Source organism: Salmo trutta, chromosome 11 (genome assembly GCF_901001165.1).
Source record: "Salmo trutta chromosome 11, fSalTru1.1, whole genome shotgun sequence".
Taxonomy (NCBI): Eukaryota; Metazoa; Chordata; class Actinopteri; order Salmoniformes; family Salmonidae; genus Salmo; species Salmo trutta.
In genome coordinates this window covers 19,123,865-19,147,833 of record NC_042967.1, presented here as the reverse complement: position 1 = coordinate 19,147,833, position 23,969 = coordinate 19,123,865, and the positions used below count along the sequence as shown (strand labels likewise).

The following is a 23,969-nucleotide window of genomic DNA, read 5'->3' as shown; positions in this document are numbered from 1 at the left end:
AAGAGGGCTATTTAGTTCAGCTGGCCCGCTCCCTATTGTGCGGGATTGTCTTTCTGTGTGTCGACTGCGTTTTGTTCGACTGTGCTTGTTGATTGTATTTTCCCTGTTGTTGGGAGCCCTTTTATTTTTGTACGTTGTGGTTTTATTAAAATTACCACACCGTGTTCGCTGCTTCCTGCGCTTCTTTCCGCCACACCACAGACAAGCCGTTAAAATTAAAAACACTCATATCTGTCTAGGCTTGAACTGTTGCTGTTAAAATACAATTAATCATTTTCATTCTGAACCCGAATAAACTGATTGATCACGTCACAGAAAGGGTAGCTAGTTAGGCTATTGTAGGGTCAATAGCTAGCTTATTGTAAGGCCTTGTGGGGCCTACTGTTGGTCAAGAAAGATCATCTGTTTACAAAAATTTTTATTTGACTTCAAATAAGTCACATGGTACCACAGTGGAGTGTTAGGGGGAATCCTTATAATCCTGATCACTCTTCCACATCTCCTTTTCGTTCACCATACGTTCCTCTTTTCATCTTTCACTTTCCCTGTTATTGTTGTAGCATATGCAAACTGTATGTCAAATCTAAAGAATGTGCTGCATTAACAGACTCAACTCAGGGCCCGTATTTATCACGTCTCAGAGAAGTGCTGATCTAGGATCTGTTTAGCCTCTTGATCATATGATGACACTGTCAATTATCTAGTAATCTTTTTGGCTCACCACATTGGAACACTAATCTTTAAAAAATATATATATATATTTCACATTTATTAAACCAGGTAGGCAAGTTGAGAACAAGTTCTCAATTACAATTGCGACCTGGCCAAGATAAAGCAAGCAGTTTGACACATACAACAACACAGAGTCACACATGGAGTAAAACAAACATACAGTCAATAATATAGTAGAAAAATAAGTCTATATACAAAGTGAGCAAATGAGGTGAGATAAGGGAGGTAAAGGCAAAAAAAGGCCATGGTAGCGAAGTAAATACAATATAGCAAGTAAAACACTGGAATGGTAGATTTGCAGTGGAAGAAAGTGCAAAATAGAAATAGAAATAATGGGGTGCAAAGGAGCAAAATAAATAAATAAATACAGTAGGGGAAGAGGTAGTTGTTTGGGCTAAATTATAGATGGGCTACGTACAGGTGCAGTAATCTGTGAGCTGCTCTGACAGCTGGTGCTTAAAGCTAGTGAGGGAGATAAGTGTTTCCAGTTTCAGAGATTTTGTAGTTCATTCCAGTCATTGGCAGCAGAGAACTGGAAGGAGAGGCGGCCGAAGGAGGAATTGGCTTTGGGGGTGACCAGAGAGATATACCTGCTGGAGCGCGTGCTACAGGTGGGTGCTGCTATGGTGACCAGCGAGCTGAGATAAGGGGGAAATTTTCCTAGCAGGGTCTTGTAGATGACCTGGAGCCAGTGGATTTGGCGACGAGTATGAAGCGAGGGCCAGCCAACGAGAGCGTACAGGTTGATGTATACAGAGAAAAGAGTCAGCCCAAGAATTGAACCCTGTGGCACAGCCATAGAGACTGCCAGAGGCCCGGACAACAGGCTCTCTGATGTGACACACTTAACTCTATCAGAGAAGTAGTTGGTGAACCAGGCAAGACAAGACAATCATTTGAGAAACCAAGGCTGTTGAGTCTGCCGATGAGGATGTGGTGATTGACAGAGTCGAAAGCCTTGGCCAGGTCAATGAATACGGCTGCACAGTATTGTTTCTTATCGATGGTGGTTAAGATATCATTTAGGACCTTGACCGTGGCTGAGGTGCACCCATGACCAGCTCTGAAACCAGATTGCATAGCAGAGAAGGTGCGGTGGGATTCGAAATGCTTGGTAATCTGGTTGTTGACTTGGCTTTCGAAGACTTTAGAGAGGCAGGGTAGGATAGATCTGTAGCAGTTTGGGTCAAGAGTGTCCCCCCCTTTGAAGTGAGGGATGACCGCAGTTGCTTTCCAATCTTTGGGAATCTCAGACGACACGAAAGAGAGGTTGAACAGGCTAGTAATAGGGGTTGCAACAATTTCGGCAGATAATTTTAGAAAGAAAGGGTCCAGATTGTTTAGCCTGGCTTATTTGTAGGGGTACAGATTTTGCAGCTCTTTCAGAACATCAGCTGACTGGATTTGGGAGAAGGAGAAATGGGGAAGGCTTGGGCGAGTTGCTGTGGGGGGTGCAGTGCTGTTGACCGGGGTAGGGGTAACCAGGTGGAAAGCATGGCCAGCTGTAGAAAAATGCTTATTGAAATTCTCAATTATAGTGGATTTATCGGTGGTGACAGAGTTTCCTATCCTCAGTGTAGTGGGCAGCTGGGAGGAGGGGCTCTTATTCTCCAAAGACTTTACAGTGTCCCAGAACTATTTTGAGTTTGTGTTGCAGGAAGCAAATTTCTGCTTGAAAAAGCTAGCCTTGGCTTTTCTAACTGCTTGTGTATATTGGTTTCTAACTTCCCTGAAAAGTTGCATATCACAGGGGCTGTTCGATGCTAATGCAGAACGCCACAGGATGTTTTTGTGTTGGTTAAGGGCAGTAAGGTCTGGAGAGAACCAATGGCTATATCTGTTCCTGGTTCTAAATTTCTTGAATGGGGCATGCTTATTTAAGATGGTGAGGAAGGCATTTAAAATAATAACCAGGCATCCTCTACTGAAGGGATGAGGTCAATATCCTTCCAGGATACCCGGGCCGGGTCGATTAGAAAGGCCTGCTCGCTGAAGTGTTTCAGGGAGCATTTGACAGTGATGAGTGGAGGTCGTTTGACCGCTGACCCATTACGGATGCAGGCAATGAGGCAGTGATCGCTGAGATCTTGGTTGAAAACAGCAGAGGTGTATTTAGAGGGCAAGTTGGTTAGGATGATATCCTATGAGGGTGCCCGTGTTTACGGCTTTGGGGTGGTACCTGGTAGGTTCATTGATCATTTGTGTGAGATTGAGGGCATCAAGCTTAGATTGTAGGATGGCTGGGGTGTTAAGCATGTCCCAGTTAAGGTCACCTAGCAGCACGAGCTCTGAAGATAGATGGGGGCAATCAGTTCACATATGGTGTCCAGAGCACAGCTGGGGGCAGAGGGTGGTCTATAGCAGGCGGCAACGGCGAGTGACTTGTTTTTAGAGAGGTGGATTTTTAAAAGTACAAGTTCAAATTGTTTGGGTACAGACCTGGAGAGTAGGACAGAACTCTGCAGGCTATCTCTGCAGTAGATTGCAACACCGCCCCCTTTGGCAGTTCTATCTTGTCTGAAAATGTTGTAGTTAGGGATGGAGATTTCAGAGTTTTTGGTGGTCTTCCTAAGCCAGCATTCAGACATGGCTAGGACATCTGGGTTGGCAGTGTGCTAAAGCAGTGAATAAAACAAACTTAGGGAGGAGGCTTCTAATGTTAACATGCATGAAACCAAGGCTATTACGGTTACAGAAGTAATCAAAAGAGAGCGCCTGGGGAATAGGAGTGGAGCTGGGCACTGCAGGGCCTGGATTCACCTCTACATCGCCAGAGGAACAGGGGAGGAGTAGGATAAGGGTAAGGCTAAAAGCTATGAGAATTGGTCGTCTAGGACGTCAGGAACAGAGAGTAAAAGGAGCAGGTTTGTGGGGGCGATAAAATAGCTTCAAGGTATAATGTACAGACAAAGGTATGGTAGGATGTGAATACAGTTAAGGACATGAACTGGCAGTGGTTTGAGCAAAGTATACTGCTATTGTTTTCAGGAATGTAAACCTATGGCAGGGACAGGAGGGGTGGAAGGAGAAATGGGTGGGATGATGAGGGATGATAGGAGGGACAGGAGGGGTGATTGGAGAGACAAGGGGTGATAGGAGGGACGGTATGGGTGATAGGAGAGATGAGAGGGGTGATGGGAGAGACGAGAGGGGTAGGAGGGGTGATAGATGAGAGGGGTGATAAAAGAGACAATATGAGAGACAGGAGGGATAGGAGTGTTGATAGGAGAGACAGGAACAGTGATAGGAGAAACAGTGATAGGAATGGACGGGAGGGGTGATAGGAGGGACGGGAGGGGTAGGAGGGTTGATATGAGAGACAGGAGTGGTAGGAGGGGTGATAGATGAGATGGGTGATAGAAGAGACTATGTGAGAGACAGGAGGGACAGAAGTGTTGATAGGAGAGACAGGAACGGTGATAGGAAAGACAGGAAGGGTGATGGGAGAGACAAGAGGGGTGATAGGAGGGACGAGGGGTGATAGGACAGACAGTAGGGGTAATAGGAGAGACAAGAGGGGTGATAGGAGGGACAGGAGGGGTGATAGGAGGGACAGGAGGGGTGATAGGAGAGACAGGAAGGATGATAGGAGAGACAGGAGGGGTGATAGGAGAAACAAGAGGGGTGATATGAGGGACGAGAGGGGTGATAGGAGACACAGGAGAGACAGGAGGGGTGATAGAAGAGACGAGGGGGGTGAAAGGAGGGACGGGAGGTGTGATAGGAGAGACAAAGGGTGATAGGAGAGACAGGAGGGGTGTTAGGAGGGATGGGTGATTGGAGAGACGAAAGGGGTGATAGGAGAGACAAGAGGGGTGATAGGAGAGACAAGGGGGAGATAGGAGAGACAAGGGGGTGATTGGAGAGACGAAAGGGGTGATAGGAGATCCAGGAGAGACAGGAGGGGTGATAGGAGAGACAAGAGGGGTGATAGGAGAGACGAGAGGTGTAATAGGAGGGACGAGAGGGGTGATAGAAGTGACAGAAGGGGTGATAGGAGAGACAAAGGGTGATAGGAGAGACAGGAAGGTAGATAGGAGGGACGGTGGCAGGGATGTGTGATGTGAAATCACATGATTTCATGATAAAATGTTTTGGCAGTGAGGGTGTGTAATGTGAGGTGTCCTATGATGAACGTTAACAAGATGCATGACCAGCGTTGTTAAAAAGACCTACACAAAATTTCCATCTAACAGAAGTGTCTGTATGCTGAGAGACAGTGATGTACTAAACAAACAATGGGTGACTATGTGCTCTTTACCACCTGGAACACAACAATGGTTTCAGTTCTGTACCTTCCTCATAACCACCATTAACCACAACTAAACTGTTTTTATTCAATCTAAACATACCAGTTGATGTCTAAAAGAAACAATAGCAAAGCACTCGCCGCTACTGTTTTGGTAGAGAAATGAGGTACAGGCCTGGAGAAATGTAACCACTCTCAAATTCATAGACAGAGCTATGGTTACTACAAGGACTGACCATCCATGATATAAACAAGTACAGTTTAACCATGTGTTGAGGCTATACAGTGTTAGTTTACATTTACATGTGTGATGGGCATGTCTTCATTAACCTAGGTGTATGTATCTGTCTCCAGGTGCAACTCATTGCAATTAGGGGCGGGGCTTGGCTGATATATACCTTGCGTTTGGGTCAGTCTACAAATCTCCATGATGTGTGAAGGTTGGTGAGCCCTGGGAGGATGGAAGCTGAGATGGTGTTGGTTTTATTCAATTCCAGTGTGGCCCGCTGGCGTTTGTATGTGTAGCGGTGTGTGGGTAAAATCACTAGGGAAGCCCCCCCCAAAAAAGCCATATTAAAACCTATGTGTTGTGATAATTGTGTTGTTTGCTCTATAACCTGTTAATTCATGAACCTTGAGACTGTGATATATAGGCATAAGGCCGAGACAATAAGACACAGTGGCAGAATAAATTCAACCACACCTTTGTTTCATCACAAAACCGGATAACAACCTCTGTCCAGTGAAGTCCACAAAGCATATTCCATGTATAGTAACAGACAGTTACATGACCTACAGCATGGTCAAGCAAGGTAATGTTTTAGGACCACTAAACAACTAAATAACTATTGATTTAGAACCACAGAGGGTTACCGCAAGTCACCAAAAAAACAGGAGCTGCCTCCACTATTTCAGCACCATTTACACTTCAACATTTCAACATAATCAAATCACCTGGTTAGTCTAATACAGTGACGACTAAAAGATACTAAAAACAAATTTAGTCCAATCAACATAAGTTAAATATGATGTGGCTGTCCATGGTTCTGATTTCTGTGTGTTTGCGTGCGCGTTCGTGGAAGTAGAAAAACATGTTGACTCACCCTGCTTGTAGAGAAACACCAATACCATCCTCCTCTCTTTCATGTTAACGAAACGGTCTGTCACTCTGTCATACAGTACAGGCTTTTAATTTGTTTTCCTAGGCTACCTGGATAAAATGCTTGATCGTTAGCCTAATTTCCATTCATGGGCAACGTCAGCTAGTTAACATTAGCCTTCCACATCTAGCTACAAAATGAACTTCCATCCAGGGGCACAAAAATGTATGAATTAATGGTTAGATCAGAATCACCATTATAATCATTGGCCAGTAAGGAGAATTAAGTACAACCACAAGTCCAAATCCCTATCTCCATCCATGGCTAATTGAGGATAGGGTCCATTTTAGCTATCTTGTAGGGTTGCAAGCTTAATTTAGAGTGGCTACTGTAGCTAGCCTTTGGTAGGGTGAATAGCTAGCTTATTGTAAGGCCTTGTGGGGCCTACTGTAGGTCAAGAAAGATAATCTGTTTTACAAGAAATGGTATCGGACTTCAAATAAGTCACATGGTACCACAGTGGAGTGTCAGGAGGAGTCCTTATCATCCTGACCACTCTTCCACTTCTCCTTTTCTTTCACCATACGTTCCTCTTTTCATCTTTAACTTTCCCTGTTGTTGTTGTAGCATATGCAAACTGTATGTCAAATCTAAAGAATGTGCTGCATTAGCAGACTCAACTCAGGACCCGTATTTATCACGTCTCAGGAATGTATAACTATGGCAGGGACAAGAGTGGTGATAGGAGAGACAGGATGGGTGATAGGAGAGACAGGAGGGGTGATAGGAGAGACAGGAGGGGTGATAGGAGAGACAGGAGGGGTGATAGGAGAGACAGGCGGGGTGATGGGAGAGACAGGAGGGGTGATAGGAGAGACAGGGGGGGTGATAGGAGAGACAGGGGGGGTGATAGGAGAGACAGGATGGGTGATAGGAGAGACAGGGGGGGTGATAGGAGAGACAGGGGGGGTGATAGGAGAGACAGGAGGGGTGATAGGAGAGACAGGCGGGGTGATGGGAGAGACAGGAGGGGTGATAGGAGAGACAGGGGGGGTGATAGGAGAGACAGGGGGGGTGATAGGAGAGACAGGAGGGGTGATAGGAGAGACAGGAGGGGTGATAGGAGAGACAGGAGGGGTGATAGGAGAGACAGGAGGGGTGATAGGAGAGACAGGGGGGGTGATAGGAGAGACAGGAGGGGTGATAGGAGAGACAGGCGGGGTGATGGGAGAGACAGGAGGGGTGATAGGAGAGACAGGCGGGGTGATAGGAGAGACAGGCGGGGTGATAGGAGAGACAGGAGGGGTGATAGGAGAGACAGGGGGTGATAGGAGAGACAGGAGGGGTGATAGGAGAGACAGGAGGGGTGATAGGAGAGACAGGAGGGGTGATAGGAGAGACAGGAGGGGTGATAGGAGAGACAGGAGGGGTGATAGGAGAGACAGGCGGGGTGATAGGAGAGACAGGCGGGGTGATAGGAGAGACAGGAGGGGTGATAGGAGAGACAGGGGGTGATAGGAGAGACAGGGGGGGTGATAGGAGAGACAGGATGGGTGATAGGAGAGACAGGGGGGGTGATAGGAGAGACAGGGGGGGGTGATAGGAGAGACAGGAGGGGTGATAGGAGAGACAGGCGGGGTGATGGGAGAGACAGGAGGGGTGATAGGAGAGACAGGGGGGGTGATAGGAGAGACAGGGGGGGTGATAGGAGAGACAGGAGGGGTGATAGGAGAGACAGGAGGGGTGATAGGAGAGACAGGAGGGGTGATAGGAGAGACAGGCGGGGTGATGGGAGAGACAGGAGGGGTGATAGGAGAGACAGGGGGGGTGATAGGAGAGACAGGGGGGGTGATAGGAGAGACAGGATGGGTGATAGGAGAGACAGGGGGGGTGATAGGAGAGACAGGGGGGGTGATAGGAGAGACAGGAGGGGTGATAGGAGAGACAGGCGGGGTGATGGGAGAGACAGGAGGGGTGATAGGAGAGACAGGGGGGGTGATAGGAGAGACAGGGGGGGTGATAGGAGAGACAGGAGGGGTGATAGGAGAGACAGGAGGGGTGATAGGAGAGACAGGAGGGGTGATAGGAGAGACAGGAGGGGTGATAGGAGAGACAGGGAGGGGGTGATAGGAGAGACAGGAGGGGTGATAGGAGAGACAGGCGGGGTGATGGGAGAGACAGGAGGGGTGATAGGGAGAGACAGGCGGGGTGATAGGAGAGACAGGCGGGGTGATAGGAGAGACAGGCGGGGTGATAGGAGAGACAGGAGGGTGATAGGAGAGACAGGAGGGGTGATAGGAGAGACAGGAGGGGTGATAGGAGAGACAGGAGGGGTGATAGGAGAGACAGGAGGGGTGATAGGAGAGACAGGAGGGGTGATAGGAGAGACAGGAGGGGTGATAGGAGAGACAGGAGGGGTGATAGGAGAGACAGGAGGGGTGATAGGAGAGACAGGCGAGGGTGATAGGAGAGACAGGCGGGGTGATAGGAGAGACAGGAGGGGTGATAGGAGAGACAGGAGGGGTGATGGGAGAGACAGGAGGGGTGATGGGAGAGACAGGAGGGGTGATAGGAGAGACAGGAGGGGTGATAGGAGAGACAGGAGGGGTGATAGGAGAGACAGGTGGGGTGATAGGAGAGACAGGTGGGGTGATAGGAGAGACAGGAGGGGTGATGGGAGAGACAGGAGGGGTGATGGGAGAGACAGGAGGGGTGATAGGAGAGACAGGAGGGGTGATAGGAGAGACAGGCGGGGTGATAGGAGAGACAGGAGGGGTGATGGGAGAGACAGGAGGGGTGATTGGAGAGACAGGAGGGGTGATGGGAGAGACAGGAGGGGTGATTGGAGAGACAGGAGGGGTGATAGGAGAGACAGGATGCGTGATAGGAGAGACAGGAGGGGTGATAGGAGAGACAGGCGGGGTTATAGGAGAGACAGGAGGGGTGATAGGAGAGACAGGAGGGGTGATAGGAGAGACGGGAAGAGGCGGTGGCAGGTACGGGAGATTTAAAATCACATGATTTCATGAGGATATGTTTCCGCAGCGAGTGTATCGCTGGGGGATATGGCCTAAAACTCATATATAGATTTTTTAAATGTTTCTCTAAATTAAAGGTCAAATACACTGCATTAAAATCAGTCAAAAATAAACAAATTAATTCAGAGCTTGTGAAATTAAACCTAGGCTGAATATAGGCCTTCCACAACCATAAGACCCACTAATTATTTAATTATTTGATCTAAATAGTTGTACCTGATTTTTTTTTTTCATTAATCATTCAGGTCTGTCTATAAAAATTCCCTTTTTGTAACAAATTTAACCAGTACCATGCATTACGCACATTCATTAATAATGTAGAAAGCATTATGGGAAATTAACACCGGGTCTCATAAACAATCTCTCAAGCACAAGCCCACGTGCTAGTGAGTAGCCAGCAAATATTTATATTTCAAGTTTAGCCAACTTGGATGTAGGTATAATTTCACAAGCTCAGAATTCAGTTAACAAGGCAAAACAGTTGAATTGTTATGAACACACCCTTCTGTCCGTCTCCGACTGTTTGAACAGCGTGCTAGCCTGTCCACTTTGTTCAGGTGTTGAAATCAAGTGGCCTACTTTATTTCTCAGAATGAGAACGAGTTGCCAATTCCATATATAAATGTTATATGCTTATTGCACATTTATAAAACACAGACTAACAGACTATAACAATCTTTATTTGAGTAAAATGCTGCTAGTGATACGTGGTACCATAATGCGCAAACTGAGCATTCATTTTCCAGAATGAATGTTCATTGGTACATCTGTTTTAGTAGTGTCAGCTCTGCTCGAAATTTGAGGAGTCGAGAAAAAAAAGTATTTTACCTTTTATTTAACTAGGCAAGTCAGTTAAAAACAAATTCTTATTTACAATGACGGCCTACACCGGCCAAATCAGAACAACGCTGGGCCAATTGTGCGCCGCCCGACGGGACTCCAAATCACTACCGGTTTTGATACAGCCCAGGATTGAACCAGGGTCTGTAGTGACACCTCTATCACTGTGATGCAGTGCCTTAGACCGCTGTGCCACTCTGGAGCCCCAGGGTATGGTTCAAAAGGTTCACTTTTCCTCTATTGCAGTACAATAATGTCTCCATGTGTTTCAAGTGTCCATAAGACCTATTATTTTGGACCAAACCTCAAATGCAAATTGCGAGTTGAAACCGTTTGTCAGAGGAAGAAGTGATCTCTCACCTTTGTTGTTGTGACTGGTAGGTGGAGGGACTTGGGAGAAAGAGGCGAAGTGAGAGGTTTCACTCTCGCCAAAATCTGTCCAAAATAAGCCCAGTGCGTTTCTTTTTAACCTTGTCGCATGCCTTCCCGCCTTTGAGACAACAACTCCTATTTTTAGGGCGGAGACATGAGCATCTCGTTCATTGTATACAGATCTCTGGTGTAAATGGGAAGGTGTGGATGGCTGAGCTCGTGCAGTGGTTTCTCTCACACCCCCTCTCCCTTGATTTAGCTAGCTAACTAGCATAATTCGCTGTAAACTGGTCGAGATGGCTTGTTCACATTGGTGTGCAGTTGTAACTTGCTTGTATAGCTAAATAACAAACAAACAAATAGATGCACTGTCAATCAAAGATGCAGTGCCCAAGTCTCATCACATCAATCCTCAGCACTTGGAAAATCATATCAAGCAAAGGGTTTTACGCATGCTCAGTTCTTGGGTCTTGAGCACTGCACGAGTGGACGTTTTGAAATGGAAGTTACGGAACTCCCTCGTGTGCTTTTGTCATGGGGAAAAGGCCTCAATTAAACTGACATTAAATGTGGAGAATGATATGTTTGCTGGTCATCAATTAGCCTTTTAATTGCTATTCCTATGTAGCCAACCATTTTATACAATAAATTATAAAATAAATTACGATATCACTGGAGTCATTGCAAATCAATTTGTGCCACTTGTGTAGCCTACCTGGAGCTGGCAAACGGATTGAATAAATAGCCTATAACTTCAGTTTATTGTTGTTGTTGTAGCCTTATGTTATTATGCAATTATTAATGGCCATGTTTAGTTAATGAAATTGGAAGTTATCAACTGTGATCATGGTAACAATTCTATCGGAATTGCATTAGATTGAAGGTAAATCAGTCAGATTAGGCTACACAAAAACAAATATACACTGGCTGTTTTAAAAAGCATAGGTGTCATAATTGTCAAATGGAGTAGACCAAGGCGCAGCGTGTTTAGTGCTCATCTCAAAGTTTAATGAAGAACTAGAACACTTTACAAACAGAAACAAAATGACAGCCAACAGTTCCGTCAGGTTACAAACTACTAAACGGAAAACAACCACCCACCAAAACCCCCTGAAAAACAGGCTGCCTAAGTATGGCTTCCAATCAGAGACAACAAAAAACACCTGCCTCTGATTGGAAACCATACCTCATACTAAGGTCAGAACGTGACAATAGGCCTATTCAGTTCATTTCCATATTTGTTTTAGTGATTTCGACCCCACCCTCCGTTGCCTATTCCAGCAGGCTATTGGACAACGGAAGCACCTCGAAATCGCCTCGCCTTGCCTCGCTGAATGAATTAGTCTGTCAATTTGAACTAAGCAAGTGTCACGTCCTGACCAGTAATAGGGGTTATTTGTTATTATAGTTTGGTCAGGAAGTGCCTGTGCCATTAAACCCCTACAACTCAACCAGAACGCCGTAGCCCGTCTGGTGTTCAACCTTCCCAAGTTCTCTCACGTCACCCCGCTCCTCCGCACACTCCACTGGCTTCCAATTGAAGCTCGCATCCGCTACAAGTCCATGGTGCTTGCCTACGGAGCTGTGAGGGGAACCTCCATACCTTCAGGCTCTGATCAGTCCCTACACCCAAACAAGGGCACTGCGTTTATCCACCTCTGGCCTGCTGGCCCCCCTACCTCTGCGGAAGCACAGTTCCCGCTCAGCCCAGTCAAAACTGTTCGCTGCTCTTGCACCCCAATGGTGGAACAAGCTCCCTCACGACGCCAGGACAGCGGAGTCAATCACCACCTTCCGGAGACACCTGAAACCCCACCTCTTTAAGGAATACCTGGGATAGGATAAAGTAATCCTTCTAACCCCCCTCCCCCCAAAAAAAGATATAGATGTACTATTGTAAAGTGGTTGTTCCACTGGATATCATAAGGTGAATGCACCAATCTGTAAGTCAATCTGTAAAATTTATATATATTTTTTTACACCAGACAAAACTCTTGTGAAATTATGATTGTATGTAAGGGACTGCATACCAAACTAAAATGCCTTGTACCATTACATGTGATATGTAAAGCATTTTCAGTCACAGAATAAGTAAGGTCAGGCTACGTAAGACATGTAATACTATCAATACAGCTCCCCTTCCCTCCTCGGGAGCATGATGAATGATGAATGGCTAAGCATAAATTGTTCATATTAATTTCATAATTACTTCATGGCACTGTAAATTAAAATGACACTAAAAATACCACTTGACATTGTTGAATCCATCAGGTACTGTAAAATGAACAGTAAAAAATGGCTGCTAAATTTCCTAAATATTGTATTGATGCTGTATAAATATTGCTTTCGTGATTTGTGTACTTTCTTCATTAAAAAATACACAGTATATATAAAAAATGTATTCAACACTTTATTCAACTTTTGCACTGTTACACTTTAATAATTTCCAGTCCAGTGTCTTTCTGTGCAAACCCAACCCATAGTAAATGGCAGCTTTAAAAGACACATTACTGCAATGTGAAGTCCAAACCATAGACTCTATGCTTCGAACACACCGACTGTATTTTGCGCAAAATAGTTTGCAGTATCATCTAGATATGTGTGTAACAAAAGTGCAACATTCACCTTCTGCTATCATTTCTGTCAACCCGTTTACGCATACAGTTTGACGCATACATTCGATCAATCCAACGTATGCACCACACAGAACGCAACGCAATGCTGAAAGGCAAACGCAGCGTTCCATTGGAAATGAATGTACTTCTGGTGTACCAAAACGCAAATCACAGTCGGTGTGTTCGAAGCCATAACCTACAATCTAATTAACATCATTTAAAAAATCCACATCAAAATCAGTCTGTTTATGCTAGAGAGATTTGTTTTTTTTTTGTTGCCTGGGCTGCACCAAGATTTACAAGAAATCACCTGACTAGAAAGCAACAACTTTGCTATAAAACGTCGGCTGCATCTCCAATTGTAGACATACGACTCTAGATACGACTCTGGATGGATGAACTGAGATTTAGGGTGGATTGCACCAACATGGATTAACTCTTATAAATACATTTATAAATAAAGCTTTATATATTCATATTGTTGCACCAAATTTTAAACCTAGTTTTAAATTACTCCTAATGGTAATCGTTCTTCTAAACTAAGTTTAAGTTTTACTTTGAACTAAGATCACATTTTATCTTGTTGCTCCATTGTTTTTAAATCAAATGTAAATGTAGTTTGGGGTTTAAATCTAAACTGGTTGAGGTTGAAGTTAATCAAATGTCAGTGTAAGTGTTGTATTTCTCGTGTGATAAGGTTTTTTGCTCATGTGGCCTCATGTAATGTCAACTAGCCAGCTAACTAATTTGACAAAATTATTTATTTCATCAGCCTGAACTGAAAACTCACTGGTTTGGTACTGGTTTGGTGCTGGTTTGTTTCCATAGAAATATAATTTGAACATATTGCTATAGTGAATGCATTCTTGTTTTTATTTATTTAACTAGGCAAGTCAGTTAAGAACAATCTCTTATTTTCAAAGACGGGCTAGGAACAGTGGGTTAACTGCCTTGTTCAGGGGCAGAACGAAAAATGTTTTACCTTGTCAGCTCGGGGATTCGATCTTGCAACCTTTCAGTTACTAGTCCACCTACTAGACTACCTGTCACCCCATTTTTAGGCTACCTGCTACTACTTCATAGTTTAGTTATTTAACCTTAGATTAACTCATCCAGGTTTAAAATTAAGTGGTGCAACACCTCTGATTTATTATAAACCTAGATGTAACATTTCTAGATTTTGTCTAATCTAAAATGATTATATGTCCATTGCGCTGCCGGTTCACCAGCATGAACGAAATCGCAAACAGCTTTTTTTGTTCCAGCCCTCAAGAACTGTTGTCTGCTAAATATGATAATCCGTTTCCATCTGCCAATTAATGAGCAGTATCAAGACGACTTGTCCCCAGAGCTTCATACACAGTTAATCTATTTCCGTAAGGTGTTGAGGCCGGCAACTAAGGAGAATGAGAGCCTCAATTAAAGATGTTACAGAACTGCTGTATTTGAAGCACAACTCCCTTCTGCCCAGTTTCCCTGACGTTGCAAACGCAATATAGCTGTATTTAACATCCATGTAAGTGTTGCTTCTGCGGAGAGATATTTGTCTAAACTACAACTCAGAAAGAACTACATAAGAAGCACAATGTCTCAGGAAATATTGTCTGGGTTGGCAACACTCAGTATAGAAAACAGTCAGGTCTGCAACCTGGACCTACAGGCGGCGGTGAAATACATTTGCACACAAAATACGGAAACACAACAAACGAGGACTTCAGGACACCAGGGAATTTACCTTGAATATTGCAGCCCATTTGTGAGTTCAGCATTACATAGTGGCTGAATTTATCCTCAAGCCGACTAGTGTTTACCTCAGTGTTAGGCTGTTTGATGTGTCATTGTTATAAAATGTTTATAAATAGCAGCTAAATATGGAATAGAGTTATAGATGGTGCACTGCATAATGAAACGATCCCTAGTAAGCTAGTGTTTTGAGGGTGTATTATTTGGCACTAAGACTGGTTTTACGCACAACTTTCGATCCAAGCTGGAAGAGAGGGTAATGTCATGAAGGTTCAGGTGGCCAATGCAGACAGTTGTATTCTCAAGAAAAGAAACAATCGATTAGCTGATTAGTATGCTGTTGCATTGGACATTTATTTAATAATCTGCTATGTTTGAATGACCAACTTTAATTACTGAATAAGTATTTACATTATTGTCAGCAGTCTAACAATGGCAGCATTGTTAAACCGTGTTTAGCTTTGTGAAATGTTAGGCTTAACATGACAAAATTACAACCAAATAGGCCTAACAATAAACATGTATCTATTAGCTAAAGCAAAGCTAAGCCCTGGCACCACCGAAAGCCTTCGTCGATTTGATAGGCATGTTGAAATGTAAGAACCATGGACGATGGTCAGTAGTCTATAATTCATTGAATGTGAGGTTGGGCTGGTGTCGCCTACTGGTTAAATTCGTGTATTTTCGCACGAATTAAGTAGCACATAAATTCGTATATTTTCAAACGATTTGAACCACACAAAAATGCACAAAAACGCACGAAATCTGCTGAAATACATTTTGTACATATATGCGCGAATTGAATGTGAGGTTGGGCTGATAATTCAATGACGAGTTCCAGGAAGATGGCGGCGAGTGCAGACGAGATTTTAGCTTGTTCTGAGTAACCTTCATTTTTATCCCTCTCAAACTTACTTCAATGTAACAAAAAATGGCTTATAGTAAACACAATAAAGAACAACGCTTAGTTGACCGCTAATTTGATCTGAAACTTGGAAAAATTGAAGAAAGAAATGTGCGAAAGAGCAAAGGGAGGAGAAGGCAGTTGCTAGCTGAGCACTCATACATCGGAGAAAAACTGCCACCTGACTCCTCAGGAGAAGACATGGAGGAATCTGGACATTCGGTTGATTCTGAAAAGACATGGAGGAATCTGGACATTCGGTTGATTCTGAGAAAAAGACACAGAAAGAATTGTCTTTGGGCGAACTCCAGGTCAACATAATCGATGCTGTCTCTGCAAAGATAAACGAAAGAGCCGATGGTCTGGTGGAAATGATACGCGAAAACACATAAAAAATCAGCAAACAGAGCGTTCTAGTTTTGAATTGTGGTGTTATGGTTTACAAGTGAAGACTTCTGTTAATACATATATATGAAGCAACTTTTTATAGAGGGTAGAGTTGAGATTGCATAGTATTTTTCTTTCTGTTCTATATGGACTTGAAGTTTATGTCCATCAATGCCAGGGGGATAGGAAACCCCTGGCATTTTGTAAGGACTGCAACGCAGATCTTGTATTCGTTCAAGAAACACATTCATGCAAAGAGGACTATAATTATTGGAAAAATCAGTGGGGCAGTGCTATTTTTTTGGCCCACGGGACTAATCATTCAACTGAGGTTGCACTTTTAGCACACAATTTCAAAGACACATTTTTGTTTACTCAAATGGACACCAATGGACATTTACATTTACATTTTAGTCATTTAGCAGACGCTCTTATCCAGAGCGATTTACAGTAGTACATGTAATGGACAGATTATTTGTGTTGTGTAATGTATATGGATACCGTTCTAGTCCTCCAAATAACTTACTTCTAGAGGAAATTGAGGAAATTCTTAAAAGTCTTCTGAGAAAATATCCATCCAGTCAGATTATAGTTGGTGGAGATTTTAATATGGTTTATTCTAATGAGATTGATAGATTGCCTCATAGGCCTAACATTGGTGTGAACAAGTTGGTGAATTTCTGCCAAAGCCTGGACTTAATTGACATATCGAGAGTTAAAAACCCTGGAGAGAAACAGTAGACATGGAGTAATAGAGATCGTTCACTACAATCAAGAATTGACTTGTGGGTGATAACCTCTAGTCTTGAGCCCAACACAGTAGAGGTCAAAGTACTGCCTGCGGATCATAAAGTCATATGGCTGACTGTAAGAATATGCAGTAATGATGGTAATAAATACTCTGGTGGTTATTGGAAATTAAATAAGTCGTTGTTATTGCATGATGATTTAAAAAATGTGATTAAGAATGTAATTTCTGTTTACTGGATTTTAGATTAGCATTGGCTATTGTGAGGCAGTTATCCAAAATCTCAGGTTTGGTATTAAATCTTTCCAAATGTGAGGTGTTGGTTCTGAAAGGAGCTGTCAATCCAGCAGATTGTAACATCTCTGAAAAAGATACTGTAACCTACATCGGTGTAAAGATCACCACAAATCTTAAGGTGGGGAATGTTCTTAATTTGAACCCTGTAACTGAATCTGTCCAAAAAAAATTATCCTCATGGTTAGGGAGGGATTTAAGTCTTCAAGGAAGGGTGCTTTTATCCAAAGCTGAGTGGCTATATTGTACATCCTATCTTTTTTCATCTATTGACATTCCCAAATCCACTTGCTGTACCTTAGATAGGCTATTGTACAACTTCATATGGAAAAACAAGCCACATAAGATAAAAAGAGATGTTATCACCAACAGGGATTGTGATGGCGGTCTAAATGTCTTAGATTTCACTCTCTTCAATCAGATATCAAAGGTTAACTGGACTAAAAGGTACATAAAAAATCCTCATAGTTTCTGGAATATTATACCTCATTTTGTTTTTCAGAAGCTCGGAGGGCTTAATTTTTTACTACACTGTCCATATATTGTGGGTAAACTTCCTGTGAAACTGGCGGCTTTTCACCAGCGGGCTTTAATGTGCTGGGCTTTGCTCTATAAACACAACTTTTCACCTCAAATGTTTTATATGGAATAATGGGTCGATATTACGTAGAAACAAGATGTTATTTTACCGTAACTGGTTGTCAAAAAACATTGTCCTTGTCAGCCAATTAGTTAGTATTAGTGGGAATCTATTTACGTTTCAAGCAAGGAATATGACACGTTTATTAAAGCTATACCTAGTGGGATAAACACTTTACTTCAGAATAATGCATATCTTGGAATATCTCCTATTGTAAGCGATATCCAGGTGAATAGCATAGGTTTACTAGATAAGAAATTCAACAATCGTTTATTAAGGGATATTTTCTACAGGAAGTCTATTCCCTCTGCGATATTTTGTTTGGCTTCATCGTTTGATGTAAACTGGCGCCGTGCTTGGCTCACTCCACACAAATTTGACCAATAAAGTAAAGGAGATGTCCTTTAAGATTATCCATAGATTCTATCCGTGTAATAGCTTGATTTCTAAATATATACCTGATGTTACCAGTGAATGCAGTTTTTGTGAACTAGAAACTTAATCTATTGAACACTTATTCTGTCATTGTTTATATAGGGAAGTGTTCTGGACTGATGTAAAACTATATCTTGGCCACAAAATGCATACAACCATTGAAACGTCTAAGCTAGACATATTATTTTACTACACTGATTCCACAATTGAACGCGAGTATGTCATAAATCTCTTTATTTTAATAGGACCATTTTTCATACACAAATCAAAATTATGAAGAAAAAGCCCCTTTTCTTATTTTTTTTCATCTGATTTAGAAAACTATTTAGAGTCATTAAAACGTATACAAAACAAAATGTCCCCCCAAAAAATGTCGCTACATGTCTGTACTTGAATTGATATAATGTGGATTTGTAATTATATATTTATTTCTCTTATTTCTTTGTGGAATCCCCCTGGCTATTCTGTTTATGTTTTGCATATTACTGTTTAATTATTATTATTATTATTTTTAATTCCATGATTAGATTTTCTTTATAGGTGGGGCAACGAAACTGCCTCATGCCAGTGTCCGAGGCCTAGGGGAATAAAAAACTTGTTATAAATCAGATACAAACATGGCATAATGCAGTGCAGGGCCGGCATTAGAACTAATCAGTTGGACAGGCATTTGATTTCCATAGGTTGGCACGTTTTTTTCAACGGGACCTCCTATGTCTTTACAATTGTTTTCATCGTAAAGACATGTCATTTAACTGTAAAAAATGTATTGCATTTTAATGTGGCATGAACACAACCAGTCATGCTGTTGTTTTCATCAGATTTTTAAACAAATCACTTGAAAAAGTAGGTTACCTTCACACGTTCGTCCAAAATAATTCCATCCAAACAATGGACTGTAAACCGCAAACTTTTTCAATTCGCAAGCGGTTGAATCTGGCTCACCTGAGAAAACATCCATTAAATTCAGTAAATGTTCAGTAAATTTACAATATTTGTTCTTATATCATTAACACTTAGCTCTAAGTATAAGCAAGTGCAGGGAAACGAGCTGCGACGAGGAAGGCCTATTGATTCAGCCCTTTCAAAATGTACAGAGACAGATTCAGATATGTTAGTTCAGATACGTTCAGCAAGATGTTAAGTTAACTTTACTCTTCCTTAAGTCACCATACAGAGAGAGAGAGAGAGATGCGTTTAGGCTACCATTTTAAGTATTTTATTAGGCCTATGTGGACTAAAAAGGAAGGGAAATGCAACCACGAGGATCCACTTTGCGCAAACAAAACGAATCTTGCAATATCAACCGGAATTACATTTATATCACTGAACATTTTGTTGAAAATTTTTTTTTGAACGGGAAGAGACTCACTGGCAAACATAGTTACAGACTCAACAACATTATATTGTATCCCCTCCTCGTGGAGAAAAGCACATGAGGTAATTATAATCTACAAAGTAAGCAAAAAAAAGAAAATGTAATGTATCATTCCAACATTGCCTAAATTGATGAATAAGACACTAATGCGATAGACCTATATATGCAATATAACAATGGAAATGTACAAACTATGGCATAAGGGAACGATGAGCAGATAAGAGGCAAGCCATAATTTCAATTAAGACTGATGTCAATATGCCTATTTGTTCAGCACTTTTAAATAGCAACAGAATTCAGAACATGGGCCGTTCTTACAGTATTCTACCTGTAAACCAAGTCAGAACCATAGGATAAGTAAGGGGGCCAAATAAGCAGAAAATGAAAGAGCTCTTACAAAATTCAATGATGTCATTTCCCTAAAACATGTGCACCACCAAGTCAGAACAGTATAGGCTAAGTTCTGAGGCGGAGAGGGACCGAATTCTTACGGCGAGACATGGGCTACTAATAGCTTACTACACAACATACACTTAGTATTAGTTTCTTAGCTACAGTCTACATTTCTCCCTGGCAAATTACATTATTTATGCAGCAGCATATAATGCATTTTTGGAATCATCTTGTTGTGCTGTGATCACTTGAACAGGAAGGTGGCGTGGCGGTCCTTCTTGTGGGCAAACTTTGTCAAAGTCTGGCATTCTCTGCAGGTCATGCTGGATTGACAGCATGGCCAATGTATTCAACTTTTTGCATGTGAATGTTTATGTTGCATCTGATATGTAACAAAAATTTATGCCAGATTTTTAATATTTAATTTGAGCTAAATAGGTTGGCCTCAAAAGCTTTGTCAGTCTCTGGTAAGAGTGTCTACAAAGGTTTCCAAGAATTAACTGTTTTAGTCCATCAAGTACTTTCTGGTAAAGGTGTCGATTGGATGACCAAATGCTTGTTTGGTACACTGCTCTGTTTGAATGTTGTAGCAGTGCTGCTTGTGTGTGTGGGGTGGGAGTGGGCGGGCAGGGGGGGGGGGGGGGGTTCTCCATCTAGAATGACCTCTTGGAGAAGAGATCCTTCCTCAGATCATTGACACAATCTAGGCTGGTTGTCTTGTCATAGAGAACACAGATGGATCTCTCAAACAATGTAAAAGTGGATGAATTCAGATCAAGTGGTTGAAATGGATCAGCTGCCATGGACACGAAGGCATCAGTCCCTTCTGGAAATGATTTCCATGCACTCCAAGCTGTCTTTTTGCCCATTCAATGAAACTGAGGTTGCATCACAACCTGTGAATGTGTTGAAGCCTGACAAAGCCAAACTCTTGTGCATTCTAAGCTTCTCAACGATGGTGTTTATGCAAATCTCCTGGTATTTTTTCCCCATACCAAAAGAAACACACAGCTTTATGGTTGAATAATCCTTGGTAAGATAGTAGAACAGACCAGCAAGGAGGACAATAATGTCTGTATCCACTGTTGGAAATATAGTGGTCTTTGCACCCTTTTGAAAGGCATCCTTGAGATGAACAGAGGTGGAAAATGTATCCAATTGTCATACTTGAGTAAAAGTAAAGATACCTTAATAAAAAATGACTCAAGTAAAAGTGAAAGTCACCCAGTAAAATACTACTTGAGTAAAAGTCTAGAAGTTTTTGGTTTTAGTTATACTTAAGTATCAAAAGTAAAAAATAAAATTACAAATAATTTGCGATTCCTCATTTTAAGCAAACCCGTTGGCGCCATATTCTTGTTTATTTTTAAATTTACGGAAAGCCAGGGCTATCTCCAACGCTCAGACATAACTTACAAACAAAGCATGTGTGTTTAGAGAGTCCGCCAGATCAGAGGCAGTAAGGATGACCAGTAAGGATGATAAGTGTGTGAATTAGACCCTTTTCCTGTCCTGCTAAGCATTCAAAATGTAATGAGTACTTTTGGGTGTCAGGGAAAATAACATGGAGTACAAAGTCAATTATTTTCTTTAGAAATGTAGTGAAGTAAAAGTACAAGTTATCAAAAATACAAATAGTAAAGTATGGATACCTCCAAAAACGACTTAAGTAGTAATTTAAAATATTTTTTACTTAAGTACTTTACACCACGCTCTTGTGTGTGCCTCTTCCTGGTCTCATTCCAGCGTTGATGTCAGAGAGCCCTTTGAAACCACAGATTCATCAGTTGTAGCATAGATCTCTTTTCCATCTTCAGATTCATTGGCACACACCTTCTGTATCAACATGTTGAAAAGCTCCTGTTTGTTTTTAGGGTTTCTGAGAAAGTCAGAGAACTTCCATGGAAGTTGGTTATCTCCCCAACTTGAGAGTCTTTTAGACTATCTTCTTTGTATGTGTCCCACACAATATTGATTCTATTGCATTTTTTTCAACTGGTGCTCTACCCAAGGCAGAACGCCTACTGCTATATTTGCCAAATGTCAAAACTTTGTATGTAGGCAAGGAATGGACAATGACAGGTCCGTCAATGGTGTTTCCTTTATTTTTGGCAGTTACCTGTAGATAACATCATTATTTATTTTCTTAGAGTTTGTATTTTATAGACAAAAAATATCAGTCTAAGAAGCAATGAGAGACTGAAAATGTAGCTTTAGTAGTTGTTCTGTAAGATCACACTTCTCTCTACAAAAACAACATTTTCTTTTTCATCCAACAGAGACCCTGATTACTCTGGTTGGAAAGACTGTTCCTTTGAAAAGCTTGACAGCACTCCAAAACCCAAACATGACTGGTGAGTACTTAGTCTACAAGACAGAGATAAATCGGTTTATTTGTTTAATGCGTTTTCACAAAATAATGTTTTATTACATTATTAATACATTTTAATAAAATGAATGTAGGCTTGAAACTTCATTTATAGATAATGCTCTTGTTAATTTGCTTACAGTTAATATTCTATAGACCATCAATGTCTAAGAAGATAGAGACTGATCATATTCAGTAGCTGTTCTGTAAGATGACCAAACAGAAAGAACATAAACATTATACTTTTTTGTACAGTAACAACATTTCATTCTTATCCAACAGGAGAAAATAAAGAGGTCCGGATTGTTCTGGTTGGGAAGATTGGCTCTGGGAAGAGCGCAACAGGAAACGCCATCCTGGGGAGAAAAGCGTTTGAATCCAAAATGTCCTCTATTTCTGTGACATCAACATGTGAAAAGAAAAGAGGAATGGTGGGAGGGCAACATGTAGCTGTCATCGACACACCTGGCTTGTTTGACACTAAGTTAACACAGGAGGAGGCAGTGAAAGAGATCTCACAGTGCATGCTTTTCTCCGCTCCTGGTCCCCATGTGTTCCTGGTTGTGCTCAAGCTGGGAGGATTCACTGAAGAGCAGCAGAACATTTTGAAGATGATCCAGAAGCTATTTGGTGATGAAGCATCCAAATACACCATGGTTGTCTTCACACATGGAGACCTTCTTGATGATGTAACAATTGAAGACTTCCTGCATGGAAATCCCAAACTGGAAAGTTTCATTGCCAAATGTAACGGGGGATATCATGTCTTCAAAAACAAAGATCAGAATCCCTCCCAGGTCACTGAGCTGCTTGAGAAGATAGAAAAGTTTGTTGTATTGAGTTACATTTTATCAGGAGTAACAGACACCTGAAAAAGATGGGAGGCACTCACTAATAAAGTATTACTTAGATGTATTATTAACACTTGCTAATAAAGTGTTACTTAGATGTATTATTAACACTCGCTAATAAAGTGTTACTTAGATGTATTATTAACACTCACTAATGAAGTATTACTTAGATGTATTATTAACACTCGCTAATAAAGTGTTACTTAGATGTATTATTAACACTCGCTAATAAAGTGTTACTTAGATGTATTATTAACACTCACTAATAAAGTATTACTTAGATGTATTATTAACACTCACTAATAAAGTATTACTTAGATGTATTATTAACACTCGCTAATAAAGTGTTACTTAGATGTATTATTAACACTCGCTAATAAAGTGTTACTTAGATGTATTATTAACACTCACTAAGAAAGTATTACTTAAGATGTATTATTAACACTCACTAATAAATTATTACTTAGATGTATTATTAACACTCACTAATAAAGTATTACTTAGATGTATTATTAACACTCACTAATAAAGTATTACTTAGATGGATTATTAACACTCACTAATAAAGTATTACTTAGATGTATTATTAACACTCATTAATAAATTATTACTTAGATGTATTATTAACACTCATTAATAAATTATTACTTAGATGTATTATTAACACTCACAATGGACACATTTCGCCATCAAGCATTTCCCTATTGGACATGATGTCATTAATTACATCATCTATGTGATAATTCTGTATTGTGATGTTCTTATGACCTCACAGATCCATGGTTCTCTTAACTGAAAAAAAGCCTCATTATCTACTATGCACCGCAGTCAATTTATTCCCTCATGTTGTATCAACTTAGAAACTTGATACATTACTGACAC

The 23,969-nt window shown here is 41.6% G+C and overlaps 1 protein-coding gene across 2 annotated transcripts; it reads left to right on the top strand.

Annotated features, from left to right (window-relative positions):
* Positions 1-14,509: 14,509 nt before the first annotated feature.
* Positions 14,510-23,413, top strand: LOC115202395 (GTPase IMAP family member 7). 2 transcript variants are annotated; one of them, XM_029766524.1, is made up of 3 exons: positions 14,510-14,702; positions 22,148-22,222; positions 22,519-23,413. In XM_029766524.1, the coding sequence occupies exons 2-3, from the start codon at positions 22,216-22,218 to the stop codon at positions 23,106-23,108; spliced, it is 597 nt and encodes a 198-aa protein (XP_029622384.1). In that variant the 5' UTR covers positions 14,510-14,702; positions 22,148-22,215; the 3' UTR covers positions 23,109-23,413. The 2 variants fall into 2 exon arrangements, with proteins under 2 accessions (XP_029622384.1, XP_029622383.1); XM_029766523.1 differs by lacking the exon at positions 14,510-14,702 and having other exon boundaries at positions 21,585-22,222.
* Positions 23,414-23,969: the final 556 nt, after the last annotated feature.